Source organism: Globicephala melas, chromosome 17, assembly GCF_963455315.2.
Source record: "Globicephala melas chromosome 17, mGloMel1.2, whole genome shotgun sequence".
NCBI lineage: Eukaryota > Metazoa > Chordata > Mammalia > Artiodactyla > Delphinidae > Globicephala > Globicephala melas.
Genome location: NC_083330.1, coordinates 76,779,889 through 76,794,567, shown reverse-complemented (window position 1 = coordinate 76,794,567; position 14,679 = coordinate 76,779,889). Strand labels below are relative to the sequence as shown.

The window sequence follows — 14,679 nt, the reverse complement described above, 5'->3', positions numbered from 1 at the left end:
CTCTGTCAGACTGGGGAACCTCAAAAGCTCCTGATTGATGTTGTAGGGTGCGACTTTCTTCACTCCTGTGTAATGTTGATAAATAAGCCCTGGTTTTTCTTTAGAAAACTTCCTGAAAACTCAATTTTGAGTAGTTTTGGAATAATTGTTATTATACAAATAATGTATGTTCCTTTTAGAAGTCTTGAAATGTGTAAGCAGAAAGGAAAAAATTGTGTATAATCCTACATGGGCAAACACACACACTGTTAACGTTTTAATGTATTTCTTTTGTTTCATTTTCTATTTAAAACAAATTGGATTGATTTTTGAAATTTCATTTATTTCAAAAATATTATCTTGAATTCTGATTTTCCATGTATTGTAAGACATTTTTCATATTACTGCAGACTCTATAAATGCCGTTTTTACTGATTGCATAAATTTGCATTATGTTTCTGCACCATGGCTTATCCAACCATTACTTCATAATTGGATGTGCAGATTCTTTCTAATTATTTATTAAGTGTCTATTCTTCAGATCATTTTCCCTTCTGGGAGTTACATTGAGATCTCTAGAGATATTTAAAATTTTTCTAGGTAGCGTTTTAAATAGATGGTTAAGTAAAAGATGACGGCTTAACGTCATTGCCTGTGGTTTTGGTAGAGCGTGTGTATAGACTTGAAAAGAACGAGGGACAATATTTAGTCTCCTTGTCTACTTGAATGATTGCTTCTCCGGGCCTCCGACCTGTCACTATGTAAATTAAGTGAAAAACAAGTATAAAGCAACACTGATGGGAAGCAGTTACTGTGGCTCGGTGCAGGTTTATCTGATTCAATCAGCCTCCTGTTACGGAGAGGCCTGTTTTCTTGGTACATGACAGGGCTTATTCTGTACCTGCTGGTTTGGCAAGATCATTCATCTTCGTGGTGGTGGCACGTGACTCTTTCAACCTTTGTAGTTGGACCGTTATGCTGCCTGGATGTATTTGCAGAGTGAAGAAAAGCCAGGTTGATTTTTCTTGCTTGTCAGGTGCTCAACTTGCTGGATATGACGTTTCAAGATATCTGTGTTTTCTTCTGTATTTTCACATATTGAGGCAATCTGGGTGGGCAACGCAATGAAATGGAAAAAGCAAAAAGTTTGAGCTCATAGCTCTGAGCATGAATATAATTTAGCCACTTATTACTGGCATGACCCCAGGAGAGTTCACGTGACCATTCCAAGCCTCAAATTCCCTATCTGTAAAATGGGCACAGTGATGCCCAAGGAAGTCACTCTGAATGGTGGAAAGAGAACTAGGTGTGAGGACCCCGGACTTGAAATCTCAGCCTGCTCACTGGCAATGTGACCTCAGAAAAGAGATCTGGGGGACTTCCCTGGTGGTCCAGTAGTTAAGACTCTGCTCCCAATGCAGGGGGCCTGGGTTCGATCCCTGGTCAGGGAACTAGATCCCACACACAGCAACTAAGACCCAGCACAGCTAAATAAGTAAATAAATAAATAACAGAGCCCCCAAAAACCAACACCACTATCACAGAAAGAAATGATAATTCTTTAATAATTCATTAAAACATTAAAAAAAAAAGAGAGGTCTGGGATCTTGGCTCCTAAGTGTTCTTATCCCTACAGTAGGGCTAGGGGTAGCATGTTGCTTACTGGGTAAGTGGTACCGTTGAGTGGGACAATGCAGGGGAAGCCCCCTTGGACACGTACCTGGCTTTTATGCTGCTGCCTGTCGGTGCTTTAACTCACTGCCCAGGGGACCAGCCATCGCCTACTCACTTCCCGCCTGATTCTTAATTTGCTGCTGTTGGGTTCCTGCACCCACTAGTTTCTTTTGAAGGTAGCAGATGAGCATGTAACTCCCACATGTGGCGATGGGTTTTTAGTCTCATCCTAATTGACCTTTCTATCCCTTTCACCTCCATTTCTCTTCTTTCCAGAAAAACTCATCTTTGGGCTTCTTGAGTCTCATCCTGAGCTTCTAGGATTGTTTCTTTTCAAACCCATTTACTAGTTCTTTTCTCACTGCGCTTAACCTCTGTGTTCCCCAGGGCGTTGTCCTCAGACCCTCTGTTTTTCTCCTGTCACCTTTACACTTCACCTGGGAAATGTTATCTTTGCTGATTTTTGTGGTGCTTGGGATTCCGTCTTGTTCTGAGTCTACTTTCCTAATCATCGTCCAACAGCTTTTTGGGTCTTTTCATCCTTCTGGGTAGTACCTGCATGCTTCACATTCGACATGTCTAAACCACTGTCTTCAGATCAGAGGACCCCTGACTTTTCTCTTATCCTGGGTTTGCATCTTGGTCAATGACCCTGTCCTCCACCTGTCACTCCAAGCCCTTCTCTTTCTCCTTTTCTGCCTTTATTTAGGAGAATAAAATCTTTTCTGTGTTCTATTTTGTCTTCTCTATTGACTTTAAAGCCACATCTCTATTTTTTTCTTACTTGCTCTAGAGATTACAGTGTGCATCTCTGACCACAGTCTACCTTCAGGTAATATTATACTACTTCCCTTTTTGTACTTGGTGTATTAAAGAACAGTGGAGAGTGAGGTGAATAATACTGACCCTTAGAGAAAGGCGCTGCCTCTCGTGTCGGCTTCACTGTCGGATCCTTGCCAGTCTGATGTGTAGCTGAGCTGGGGGTAGGCTTTGCTGTGGCTCGCTGATAGCTCATGGCGTTTGGAGGGTGGGGTCAGGATTAGACCTTTTACGGGGCGTGGGCTGTGGGTGCAGGGGAGACTGTGGGGGTCCCCCTGTGCTTTACAGCCAGCTGCCGGCTTTCCCACCACAGGCCATCGTTCTCTGCTCTAAGCCAGGCGGCACGGTTGGTGGGTTTAGTGGGGCTCTCTTTGGTCTCCAGTCCCACCTCTGGCTTTCTGCATTCTGTGTGCTTCCTCTCCGCCCTGCCCCAGCTTTCTGTAGGCCACTTTCTTGCACGCAGTGAACGTCCCTAGTGCCTTGGAGGGATTTCTTTCAGCTTCTCTGTCCTGCTCCGGCCTTTGATGGCCTTGGCCTTGGAGGAAGGGGTCCCTCTCGTTCTCCTGCCCCGGGCTCAGCAGACCTCTCTGCTTTCACTTGGAGAAAGTGCGTTGTGCCTCAGTGCACCTCTCAGCTCTCCTGGCTTGCCCAGATTTCTGCGGGCAGCTGCCTTACATCTGGGGAAGGTTCTGAGAACCTCAGGAGGGGGTCTTCCTCTCAGCCCCCAGCCTGCAGTGTGCTACACCCTCTGCGAAGGCCCAGGGAAAGGATGAGTGTGTAGACTTGCTTGGTGGCTGGGTTCCTGTGAGTTGGAATCCATTGTCCCCACCATGGGCAGTTGGGAGTAGTTTGTGAAAAGTTCAGCTCTTTTCTCCTTCCCTTCCTCTTCGTCTGACTCCCCATTTCCTCCTACTGCTCTGCCAGGGACGAAAGCAGCTGTGGGTCTTCTCTCCTGGGAAGGCTTGCCGCCCTCCAGAATTTAGTTCATTTACGTTCCCCTTCTGATGGATTTTGAAAAGGCCCCTTTTATACCTCATGCAGCTGTCCCCGTGGTGTGGCAAGGCCATCTGGTGTCACCCTTTCCACTTGACCTGCCCTCTCTTCTGAGTCACTTTCGGGTGGATTTGGCAGCCTTCAGGCCTGCAGAGCTGACTGGAAAAAGCCCCAGGGGAACCCGTGCAGCGAGTCCGGGCACCCGGCTCCTCCCGGGCACCTGGCTCTGGGCCCGCTGGCTCGGTGACATGCGGTTGCTCTCCCTGCCCCATGAGGAAGCCGCGGGCTCTCCTGGCTGCTCAGCCTTTTGGCGGTGGTTCTCTCCATGCCTAGAATCCACACACGCTCCCAGGGACAAAGTGGATGCAGGAAGGGGGTTCATCTTCATGAGTGCCCCTTCCCTCTGGACTCTCAAATCTTTGTTGTCTTGACAACTCTCCAGTGCCCCTCCTCTTCTGTAATACTTTTGTTGTGGCTCTTTTAGTTCTTGGTGGCAGTGTTGTTTGCTGTGAGCTACTCCAGGAGTGGAAGTTGTCACAGTGGTGTTTGTAGTGGAGATTAACTTTTTCACTGGCAGTGAGGTGCTGTCGGATGAACAGGTGTAGTGTTACAGAGATCCCGGATTGAGGGTGATCCCCACCTCCCCAGACTACTAGTTTTGTAGCTTTGAGCTAATCACTGCCTCTTCCTGAAGCTCACTTATGTCTTAGTAAAATGGCATCACATATACTATTTGTGAGTGGAGAATCATAATCTTCACAATCCCTAATGTCCCTAATGTCCAGTATGCGTAATTGTGGGTAAGGACTGCAAGTATTTCTGCAGCGCTTTGTGCTAAGAACAGTGCTGGCCCCTGTGGACGTGCTGTAGAAGTGAAAACTGCCTGCAGCAGACCTGAGCTTAGTCTGTCATTCTTTGTCTGAGTGTTTCTACATTTCTTCCCTTGGACACGAAGCCTCCTTTTCTGCCCAGCAACTGTGTATTCATCATCTGTTGTCAGTAGTGAAATTTCTACAGCAACTGTCACAAGCCTCTGAGGAGTCCTGTGTTCCAGAGAAGGTCCCGCATTGTAGACCTGTGTGAAGTATCAAGATTTGACAGTCAGTGTACCGCAAAGCCTGTACCGTCCTCGCCTGCGGCAGTCCCGTCGCCGTTCCCATGCAGGTCCCCGTGCTGCCGCACCATTCAGCCCTTGATGTCCACAGACGTTACCAGCCTTAGCCGATTCCCTCTCGCACGTGCCTCAGACAGCTTCTCCGTCAAGTTCTCTTGTGTATGTACAGCTTATAATGATATGTCATTATTCATCCTCTGTCCGTATTTTTGTCATATTTTCCTTAAAACATAGCAAAACGTCCAAATAACGCACTCATTGTTTTTGCTCTGAGTCCCAGGACCCTTGGCAAAGACCAGATGTTGCCTCTTCTATAAAACCTTCTTTGGCCAAATTACATGTCTCGTGTGCTCTTCTCCCAGACTTTGATCCTGCCTCTGTAAAGTCACTGATAAGGAGCCGTAATGTCCTCTTTTGACATTGTGTGCTCTTTCAACTTGGGACACCCCAAAAGTAGAGCCTGTCGTGCTTCTGTGTCCCTGGTGCTCAATGCTGTGGGCGCCTCGTAGGTGTTTGATGAAAGCTGAGTGGATGAGGGCTTGAATGAGTAAAGTCAGGTAAGGTTAAACGAAGAGGAAGGAAAACAGTAACTTGATGAGTGAAGAAAAAGTGATACGAGTAGTAGTGGGTGGTGGAATGCATCACATGATTATTTCAGCTGCTTGTTGAAGTAGAAAATACCTGGAGAAGAATCACCTCGGTGGGGGCCACGGTCCTTAGTATCGACATGTAGCACCCAGAGCTCCTTTGTGGTTCCCACCGCGGTAAGGTGCACAAAGAAAAGGTGAGGAGGTGGTCAGCCTGCACAGCCTGGCTTCTGTTGGTGAATCAATGGCTGTTTCTCTCATTTTATTATTTTATTTTACTCTTGCCCACAGATTGATTCTGTCCTACCTCTTTGGATAAATGAGGCCAGCCGACTAACACATAGCTCTTTAACACCTTTTGTCATCTAAATACTCTTGACAAATTAGGGGAAAACCAAAAAAGGTGACGAGATGCTTTCCCTTTAAGGAACTTGTAGTCCAATGACCTTGATTTTTAGCTGTCAGAACTTAAACAAAATTTAAAGAAAAAAATCACAGTCTCACCACTTAAAAAATTTGGTAAGTGGACCTGTGTTTTGTCAAGACCTAGAGAGACAAGGAGAATCTGGTGGCGTTGAGCACCCAGCCTCCAGATTCCGATCTCTAAACACTGAAAGGATCCTGCGCTCCTTGGAAAATAGATTCTAGACCTGAGGCTGGAAATGAGCTAGAAAGATAGCAAGCTGTTGACAATCTTGGGCCTTCTCTAAAGACATAGGAACCAACCTGCAAGGGCTGCCGAACATGGGACAGTTTGAACATCAAAAAAGAATGTGATGGAAGCCAACTGAAATACCAAATACATAAAAATCCACCAGTGCATAGTGATACTGAGTCATATACGACTTACTGGTCATCTTTGGAGGTGGTAGGGACACCAGTTCTCTCTCCAGTAAATGAAGGGACAGACTCATTTGTCAGCCCTCCTTTCTGTGTCGTCTGTTTCAGGATCACCAAACGGTTGATGAGGGAAAATCCTTTTTAATTAGAGAATTAAAAAATTACCACTTTAGAATCCTTGATAAAAATAGATCTGGGCAACAACATACAGCAGGTGCTCAGCTCTGTCAGGAGGAAGGTTGATGAGAACTTTCTAACGGATGGACCACACTGACAATTGAACATAAGCATTTAACCCTGGAAACCCCACTAAAGTGACAGTGAAGTTGTCAGGTAGTGGGAAGGCAGGGAAGAGGCCCCAGAAGGCAGCGGTGCTCTGGGGGTGATGTGACGAGGGCCGTGACGGTGGGAGAATTAGCTGTAAAGCATCTCATGAGTTGATTGTGTCCCCAGATCTCCTTCTCTGCTCCGGAAGCAGGTGGCTGTCCCTCTGCCGTCTCCGCAGAAGATTAGTATTTCGCCTGACGGAGTAAAAAGAAAGCATATGAGCTGGAGTCACAGGCACAGCTGGAGAGCAGGGCCCTGTTGAAACCGAGGGGACTAAATGCATATGGGGCGCTGACCGCTTCACCTGGCTTCCACAGCCAGTCTTATACCCCACATGGGAAAGTCTTCCAGGGAACAGTGCCCAGAAGAAGAGGCTAAAGTACAGACACGGGAGATTCTCAGAAGGAGATCCTGCAGTGCGTCCCTGCGTGTCCGTCCTGTTCTGTGCAGCCAGCTGAGCAGAACACCCCGGGTACTGTTCCTTCTTGGGTAACTTTGCAGGTGGCACCGGGCATCATTAATAGGTTCATTCCTTTCTTCATTTCAGCAGGGTTTACTGGGAGGGCATAATTCAGCCTTATAATAAGGTACCTAAACCACGAGTGCTCTACCCAACATTAGGCAAATTAGGTCACTTATATGTTATCAGCGGGAGCCCCTTGGGAGATTTGTCACCTGTAAATTGAAGATGATTTGATTATTTAAAGAATTTTGTTCATGCTGCAAATTAACATTACTGTGTCGTATCTAGATTAATTCTGGTTGCTTTTCTGCCCCCCTGTTCTCTAAGGAATGATGCTTAGACACAGAAAAGCCCTGTGGCACAGTTAACCCATTAATGTATGTGCCTGAGATCTAGTCATTCTCTGCCTGGATCTTGTTTTGTATGGTCGCCGGTCAGTGGAGCCAGCAGCCTCACCGCGCAGCCCTGCACCACTCTCTGTGACGTCCTCGAATTCCCTGCAGGCACCGGTATGACAGTGGTGACAGTGCCATCGTTCCTCTGAGCTCAGTCTCATGTCCACCAGCCACTGTTTTTAATTCACCCTTAGAAATTCTTTAGATGGGAGGTTAAGGTTTCCCATCAGGTGGTCACACCACAGATGGGGAAAGACCAAGCCATGTACTGGAACCTGGTCTAACTTCATGGCCCAGAGTCTCGCCCCCATGGCTGTGCCGCTCTGTCCCTCTTCTCTCCAGGTCCTCCACCCTCCCTGCCAGCAGTGACAGGAAACAGGCCAGGAGTGAACCCCCGATCCCTGACTCCTTAATTCTTCCAAACAGTGTGGGAGTGTGGAGATCACAGGCTGAGGGCCAAACACGGGATTTTTGACACGACTTTAACTTCAGTTGGGCTTGGTTTTCTCGTTTGCAAAATGGGCACAGTGATGCCTGCCTTTCCGAGTTACTTCGAGTTTTCCAGCTGGAAGCGCCCTTGAGCTCCGGAGTGTTACAGAGCCCGTGAGCACGTGTCTAGGGTGCGTCACGGGTGATAAGCAAACATTATTCACTATTACCTGCATCCTCTTCTCCTCCCTCCTAGTGAAAGGGACAGGGATGGGGTGGAGAAAACCAGCCTTATCTCACAAAGCTCTACTTTTACATAAAAATACTGGTTTGTAATTATTTGCTTAAATATCTGTTATACAGATGGACTGTACACTCCTTGGGGACAGGGCCTGGCATTTTGCTTGGTACCTAGTAATTGCTGGAAAAATATTTATTAAGTAATAAAATATTCTCCAGTCCTGCCTGCCCATTGACCTTCTTGGAATTTGATAAGGATTTATTATCTTGGAAAATGAAATCTCCTAGAAGATGGTGACTTAATTTCCCTTTTATCCACAGGCCCTTAAATGGAGCAGCTGCTAGTGATTATTTAAGTAAATTGAATAAAGCTGCTATTTTCTTTTTGTCTCTTTTGGTCACTGCCCCTTTATTTCTCTCAGAAGACTGGACTCACTGGACTGTTAAGTATTTGGGTTAAGAATTTTATTTTTGCTCAAAAAAATAAAATAGAGCAAAACAACCCCCCCCCACTCCCCCTTTTCTTTGGTTTAATTAACCTTTATTTTGTTTTTATTTTCTCATCAGAAAAAAAGGATGTGACGCAAAGCCTGGAGAACTATACCTCCAAGTGTCCCGGAACCATGGAGCTCATCACCCTCCCCGATGGCCTCACACTGCCCCCGGTGCCCTTCACCAAACTTCCCATCGTCAGGTAGGACAGGCTGGCCGGGGTGCGGAAGGTGAGCTTCGCTCCCAGCGTCTGTCTTTGGTCTGATCAGGGATGCAGATCTTTAGAAGAGTTCCTGGTTTGGGTTGGCTGTGTATCTGGTCCGTCATCTCGTTAAGTCGCAGCCATCGCCTGTGAAGTGTGTTTTATAGACCAGAGAATCAGGCCAGGGCCATCGGAGAACTGCCATGGTCATGTGCTTGTCTGCCGGCAGAGCCCCGCAAACCCGTGTCTGCCCGGTTCCATGGCCGAGACGTGGCCCTCTGTGCAGTGGAGGCCAACCAGGCCTTGTGGCGCTCGCACTTACCCGCATCCGGTAGGGCCCACTTTCCTAGACTGTTCACCCCTGCGCACGGGCCCGGGGGGGCGCCTGCACCTCGCTTGCTTTGAGTGGCTTACACGACCATCTGCGGCCTGCTCTGTCTCCAGACTGACTGTGAGCCCCTTCCTGGACCCCCAGCCCTGCACGCCCTTCTGGAATCACTGAGTAGGCAGAATGTGCGGGGGGTTTCATTCCTCTGCTCAGGCTCCACCTTCTGCTTGCAGCGCCTTTCCCTCCCTTGCTCTGCCTGGTGACATTCAGGCATCTTTCAAGATGTAGTTCAAGGATTATCTCCTCCATAAAGCCTTTTTCTAGAGCCACCCAGATAGAAGTAATTACACCTTCTGTATAAATTACCAATTATTTCAGTGCAAAGAGTAGAAAACCTAGCAGTGGATCACAAATAAGAGGTGACTTTTCTTATTTATTAAGAACTTGGAGACAGGTGGCCTCTCTGCAACTCTGTCTTTACCCCCTGATGACCAAATGGCTGCTGCAGCTCCAGATAACACATCAACATCCAAGACAGGATGAAGGAGGAAGGGGCAGGGCCAGGGAACCTATCTTTTGTTTACTAGGAAAGCAAAAATCATCTGGACGGATTCATAGTAGGCTTCTGCCCCAGTTTCCTTGACCAGAAGTGCATCTCGTGGCCACCGCTAGTTGTAAGAGAGGCTGAGGAAATACATGTTTAACTCTCCCAGTCTCTGTACTGTAGGTGGGATAGGGAGAAGGGGGTTAGAAATGGTGCTGGGTTAGCCAGCCAGCAGTATCTCTTATGTCTTTCTTCTGTTTCATTTACAGAACTTGGTTATACGATACATCTTTGTTCTTTTTGACTGAGGGCTACCTGAAGAGGGCTTTGTCTTTGTAGCCCTTGGGTGCTCATGTGTGTTGGGTGAATGAACAGGTCTACCCATCAGAATTCTTTGCATAGCAGTTGGCAGAATACTTGGCCCAGACTATCTTAGGCAAAAGGGAATTTATGGCACACACACCTACAAAGTCCAGGAGAGGGATTCGGGCAGGGCTGGGGCCAGGCTTCAGGCCACCTCATCAGAACCTGTCTTCTCTCCCCTCTCAGCTGTGCCCTCTGCAGTGAGGCTTTAGTCTCAGGCCCCAGGTGGTATCAGGGGGGCAGCCGCAGCTCCTCATCCTGCAGTGTCTGGGAGAAGAGAGAGGCAACACCTGTGGGGGAAAGACGAAGCTTCTTTCTTTCAGGAGCCTCCACAAATGCCCTTTGCTCTCCACTGCCTCTGCTGGGGTTATGGACTCAGATCTGAGTCCCTGCTCCCAGCCCTGTGTTAGCCATTTCTTCCAAGAGCCCTGGTCCTTTCAGTGGAGAACAGAGTCTAAGTTAAGATCTGGGTGCTGTGTGTGCTCCTTACCATTGGGGCGTTGCTGCTCGCAGTGGGTAGAACGAGGCGATATCTATTTACGTACATGCGTTCCTCATTGCATGTTCATGTCCGTGGTTATTTCTGCGTCTATTTCTGTGTATTGGAAACCGTGAGTTCATACTGATACCTCCAGTTCCACCCAACGTCTTAGGGGATCCTTCTACTTTCCTGAAATCTGTAACTCCCTTCTCAGACTGGGGGAAACCTGTCTCCCATTAGCCTCAGTATGGTTACTCATTTGGTCAGTTCCCCTGCTGGTTACCAGTGGTTATCAGGTTGACCTCCCTCCCCATGGGGAGCTCTGATGGCCAGGCTGTGCTGCTGCCCCAGCCCCCCAGGCCCCTCTTGCCCCACTCCGGCCAGCGTGCCCTCTGCCCTGTCGCCTGCTCAGATGCGTACCTGGCTTTGCCCTCCGTAATGGACTCAGGGCTGAATTGCCGGGGCGGGAGAGAAAGGGGAAGGAAGCTTCTTTCCCATCTATTCTCATCAACAAATAAGCTTGCCCTTCAGATCTTAGTCTAGCATGAACTGGGCTCGCCCCAGAATGGTTTCAAGTAATTGTGATGCAGGTACACATTTTGCCGTGTTTTCATAAAACATTTGAGGCAGCTCATAGAAATGTTATGTTAAAAATAAAGTCACCAGAGTGAAAGGTAAGTAAGGGTCCTACATAATGGCTGGAGATGGGGGAAAAGCATGATTCCGTTAATCATATGTCAATAATTAACTAACAATGGGTATAGGAGGAAATGTGATTGGTTACAAAACTCTCTGTCTCATAAGCAGACACAAACCAGTCACACTGGAGAAATACACCTCTTCACAGTAAGGAGGCTTGTGGAAACCCCTCTTGTGGGTTCTCTTAAAGGGAACATATTGAATAATGTCCTCAAAAATATCCCTACAAAAATCTGAAGCAGGTTCTCATGGTTGTTTTGTTCGTGGCATTCCTCAGTGCAAACTACAGGCTTGATGCCAGAGGGGGTTGGGTACATCCAGCTCTCCCAGAGGACAGAGCAGCGTGGTCCAAACATGCAGCTCTGCTGTGGACTGTGTCCCCCCCAAATTCATCTGCCAATGACCTGACCCCAGTGGGATGATATTTGGAGGTGAGGCCTTGGGGGGCTGATTAGGTTTAGGATGGGGCCCCCATGATGGGATTAGTGCCCTTATAAGGAGATGAAGGGACCAGAGCTCTTTCTCTTCTCCACATGAGGATACAGTGACCATGTCTGTGAGCCAGGGAGAGGGCCCTCAGCAGAACCCGATCATGCCGGCACACTGGTCTCAGACTTCAGCCTTCAGACTGTGAGAGATGAGTATTGTTGTTTAAGATGCCTGGACGATGGTATTCTGTTAGAGCAGCCTGAGCTAAGACGAGCAGTCTAATACAGCAGTCTGGACTGTCCCAGCCATACGTAGCGTAACGGACGGACTGTTTATACATCAAGCACTCCTTCATGAAGGTGATTTCTCGTAAGTCAGCTTTTGGCAAGAGTCAGGCAGCAGAGAATTCAAAGTTATATTCTCAGGAGAAAAAAAAGGGTAATGGTAGGTGCTCTGTGATGCTGACTGAGGGTGGCAGACCCATATTACTGGTGTTCAGTCAGGACCTGGAGCAGGGTAGGTGACTTTGTGTGGAATGGTTGTGTTCACACTGCGTGTGGGATTGTTGCTCTGTCACACAATCAGTGTTCCTCGTCTCTCTCTGGAGAGGGCTGACACAGTACCCATGGACCCGGCCAATGTTTTTTCTTAGAAAACTAGTCTGGGACTATTTTAATGTTCTAACCAAATGTTTCAAGGACATATGCCTGGAAAACATGGACTTAATGTTTAAGTCAGTTTAATTCAAAACAAAAATTCAAGTCAGTCATTGCAAGACACCCCCTGTAGCTATAGGAAGGGCTTTGAAGACCGAAGCTCCTGAAAAATGTCCATATTCATGAGTAAATGATCAGACTTGCTGAATAGAATTGTTAGACATGAGCTAATTTAATGTTAGTGGTGCCTCATATTTATACTTCTGGTTTTGGAAGAGATGAGTGGAGCCTTTTTTTCTGGTGAGGACTTTCCTTGTTTTTGACAATAAAGGCATTTCATCAATTTATAGGAAAATATTTACTTGTTCTGTGTAGCATGGGAGCATGAACTGGGTTCACCCAAAAGTTGTGTGCAATTTAATTTAAAAAAGGGCCAATATAGATCCCTGTTTTAATTTTGTTCTGAAATTCAACTAATCAGATATTTATAGAGTACCTAAGATGTGCTTGGCTCAATACTAAGGGCCAGGGACTCAGTGATGGTCAACATGCCAAGATCCCATGTGCCAGGAGACTGCCAAACCCATATCAGTTACTACTGTCCAGAGTTAAAGCAGAGGGAAGTTCACGTTACTCCTTACAGAATTCGCAAAAACAATAATGTACGCAAAAGCCACTAATAATCCTGTAGATTGTTCACACGCTACAAATTGTGAATTATTAAAGAAGAAACTGGGGTAGAGTTTAGATGCCATTTACAGGAAACCAGTGGGTCTTTAATTTGGGGTGAGACGGGGGTGGGGTGGGGATGAACTGATTGTTTCTTTGATGAGCTGACCTTGAGCTTCAGCCTGGCAGAGAGCCAGGGTGGATGAGACTGCTTTAATTGATAAGGATCGAAACCCTCCAGTCAGGATGAGCTTGGAGTCGTTTTGAGTGGCCTTGGTACTTTTAAAACTCCAGCTTTTAAGTTAATTGTATTTGAGGAAGGATTTCAGGTGTTTATTCAAAAAGGGGCTTAGAGGCCATGCTATCAGGGCAGTTTTTCTTGGTTTGTGAAGCAGGGAAGCCTTGCACCACTGCCCTGGCTGGCGTACTGGGTCCTCTCCAGCTGTCTCCGTCATGCCCGGACTTGAGACAGTGGATGACCTCACGTTGTTCCAAATGTGGAAGGTGTGGCCAGTTTTGGCCATTGCCCATCTGTACAGAGATATCCAGGAGGTTCTTTTTTTTTTTTTAATAAATTTATTTATTTTATTTTATTTTATTTTATTTATTTTTGGCTGCATTGGGTCTTCGTCACTGCACGTGGGCTTTCTCTAGTTGTGGCGAGCAGGGGCTACTCTTTGTTGTGGTGTGCGGGCTTCTCATTGCGGTGGCTTCTCTTGTTGCAGAGCGTGGGCTCTAGGCGCGCGGGCTTCAGTAGTTGTGGCGCGTGGGCTCAGTAGTTGTGGCTCGCGGGCTCTAGAGCACAGGCTCAGTAGTTGTGGCGCACGGGCTTAGTTGCTCCACGGCATGTGGGATCTTCCCGGACCAGGGCTCGAACCCGTGTCCCCTGTGTTGGCAGGTGGATTCTTAACCACTGCGCCACCAGGGAAGCCCCGGGAGGTTCTTAGATATGTCTCCCCTGTGAATAAGCTTGAGGAATTAAAAACCAAGAAAGAAAAAGTGAGCTGTTTTTTCCTGTGTCATTCTTCCCACCAATATGTTTTATATCACTTTCCTAATTAGTGTTCCACCACTGCTTTGCATGGTCCTAATTAGCCACGGTATACTGAGAAGTCAGATTTTAAAATGTCAACTGTTTCCAAGTGGAATCCCTAAAAATAATCCTTGGTTTGGACACTTCATCCCTGGAATTCTGCTTTACTGTTGGCAGCTTCATAAACCAGATATAATATTATTAGTTCCACAGAAATTTATGCTAAATGAATTATATTTCCTCTAGGTCAGGTGCCTTGAATGATTGTTTTTCTGGGTACATTTTATAAACAGACATTTGATGCTAGATTTTGAGTTATAAATGAATGCCATGACTGCTTGTCGGGTTACTTTTCTGGCTGACCACGCCCTCAGAATTCCTCTGCATATTTTAGTAAGCTTTTATGTGATCTGGAATTTCTGTGCTTGTGTACATGATTCCTAGAATCACAGATGACATCTCATTTTTAGGTGGCGACGGTGGCACAGAGTAGAATGCTATTTGTGTTGCAAGAAAATGGTATCATTTTACAGATGAGTAAACTTAAAGGCTCGAGTGGACGGTGCTGGTCTAAGGTTCCCAGGCTGCTCTAACATCACTGGGACCAACACTTCGCTTCTTTGTCCCGGTGCGGTGTTGTGACCTTTGCGCAGGGACTTGGCTCTCTGTGCCTGTAAACGAGTGTTGTTTTAGGGAGGAAAGAGAAAGGCTTTTGTGCACCTGCTAGGTGACAGGCACTATTACAGGTGCTTGACGCATGTTAACTCAGTCCTCAAAGTACCCTGCGAAGGTACGAAGGTTTCTGCTTCAGACCACTCCCCTTCTCTGCCTGAGTTTGGAATCAGCAGAAAGAAGCGTCTGTCTCAGGTGGATGGCAGTGGCTCGGGGCTGTCCACCTGTGCCCCAGCCTCTGGCAGAGCCGG

General features: G+C 47.1%; 1 protein-coding gene across 7 annotated transcripts in view; it reads left to right on the top strand.

Moving 5' to 3' along the window:
• TRAPPC9 (trafficking protein particle complex subunit 9) overlaps positions 1–14,679 on the top strand; it is a 539,837-nt gene that overhangs the window by 133,443 nt on the left and 391,715 nt on the right. For all 7 annotated transcript variants that reach the window (XM_060287242.2, XM_060287245.2, XM_060287244.2 and 4 more), the window contains one exon: positions 8,428–8,554. In XM_060287242.2, the coding sequence (XP_060143225.1) occupies positions 8,428–8,554 (127 nt within the window). The remainder of the gene's footprint in view (positions 1–8,427; positions 8,555–14,679) is intronic.